Source organism: Empidonax traillii, unplaced genomic scaffold (genome assembly GCF_003031625.1).
Source record: "Empidonax traillii isolate 1590-97213 ecotype Southwest subspecies unplaced genomic scaffold, ASM303162v1 scaffold4853:size9164, whole genome shotgun sequence".
Taxonomy (NCBI): Eukaryota; Metazoa; Chordata; class Aves; order Passeriformes; family Tyrannidae; genus Empidonax; species Empidonax traillii.
Window position 1 is genome coordinate 7,937 of NW_020960046.1, and position 1,228 is coordinate 9,164.

General features: G+C 60.3%; 1 protein-coding gene across 1 annotated transcript; it reads right to left on the reverse strand.

Annotated features, from left to right (window-relative positions):
• Positions 1-63: 63 nt before the first annotated feature.
• On the reverse strand, positions 64-1,205 carry LOC114072998 (ankyrin repeat domain-containing protein 7-like). The gene is made up of 2 exons (XM_027910806.1): positions 623-1,205; positions 64-200 (listed from the first exon to the last, which is right to left on the reverse strand). The coding sequence occupies exons 1-2, from the start codon at positions 838-840 to the stop codon at positions 68-70; spliced, it is 351 nt and encodes a 116-aa protein (XP_027766607.1). The 5' UTR covers positions 841-1,205; the 3' UTR covers positions 64-67.
• Positions 1,206-1,228: the final 23 nt, after the last annotated feature.

Here is a 1,228-nt window from a genome sequence, read left to right on the forward strand (position 1 = left end):
GTGGGGCAAGGAATCCTGCCAGACATCTCCTCTTTAACACAGCAGCACTAACCCCACCTACAAGATCCTAAGGCATTCCACACACCTTCATCAGTGCCGTTCTCTTGAAGCTGTCAGCGAGGTTGGGCTGGCTGTTCTTTCTCATCAGATATCGAACGACATCTGCATGGCCATTTGCCGCAGCGAGATACAGAGGTGTCCTAAAAATTAAACAGACGCTCTTAACCTGGACAGACAAAGGAAAAGCCAAAGCTGTGTCTCTACCCAGCACCCTGGGGACCCTGCCCGGACTCTGCTCCTCCTGCTTGCTGCTCTCTGCTGCTGCTGCTGCAATCCTGCTCTGATGAGCCACAGGGCAGAAGAGAACAGGTGAGGGCTGAGCAGCTGCACAACAGCCCTGCAGAGAGACCACAGCGAAGCGGCAGGTCGGGGACACGCATTTCCAACAGCGCTCAAGCCCAGCCGGCAGCTCCAAGCACTGAAAAGCTCCAGAGTTCACTCTCCCAGCTGACAGGGCACATCTCACTTTTCAAGCCTTGTCCTTCAGAGAGGGCTGCCGAGGACTGCTGCAGCTTGGCTCAGGAGCAGCCCAGGTGTGCCATCAGCGTCCCACAACACTCACCGCATCTCCTGGTCTCGCCTGTCGATGCCAACTGCCCTCACATACCAGCGCCAGTGCCTCAGCCAGGCCAGGTTGCCGCGGGCGGCCGCGCGGTGCAGCCTGCCCAGCCCCTTCTCCCTGAGCTCGGAGGCACTAGTGGAGCTGGTGGCAGCCCAGGGCTGCCCACTGATGCTGCTGGATGGCGACTGCCGTCGCTTCTTGCTGAGAAGCCACGGCATGGCCCTGCTCGGAGCTCCCAGCAGCAGGAAGCGCACGAAGCCCCTGGCGGGGCTGCCGGGAGCCAAGTAGGGATGATGAACGGGATAAGGGTGAGGTTTAGGGTGAGGGGGACAAAGGGGACAAGGACAAGAATAAGGACGGGCAAAGGGTATAAAGCACAGGGCAGACAAGGTCGCCCTGCACAGTGGTCGTGTCCTGTAGCCACCAAACCGGCAGAACAGGCGCACAAAGCTCCCAGAGCGGGATGTGCTGCTGCTCCCAGAGAGGTCACAGCAGCTCTGAGCGCCAGCTCCGGGCACCAACAAAGCCGTGCCCTGCTCACACCTGTGGCGTCACAATGGCTGGTGGGACGCTCAGCACGTCCCGTGGGGTGTCACAGAGGCCACG

Excerpts from the sequence above, each read along its gene's own strand:
- LOC114072998 (XM_027910806.1), bottom strand. The coding sequence starts at position 840 with ATGCCGTGGCTTCTCAGCAAGAAGCGACGGCAGTCGCCATCCAGCAGC. Across the intron at positions 201-622 it reads AGGCGAGACCAGGAGATGCG|GACACCTCTGTATCTCGCTG; the intron begins GTGAGTGTTGTG and ends TTTAATTTTTAG.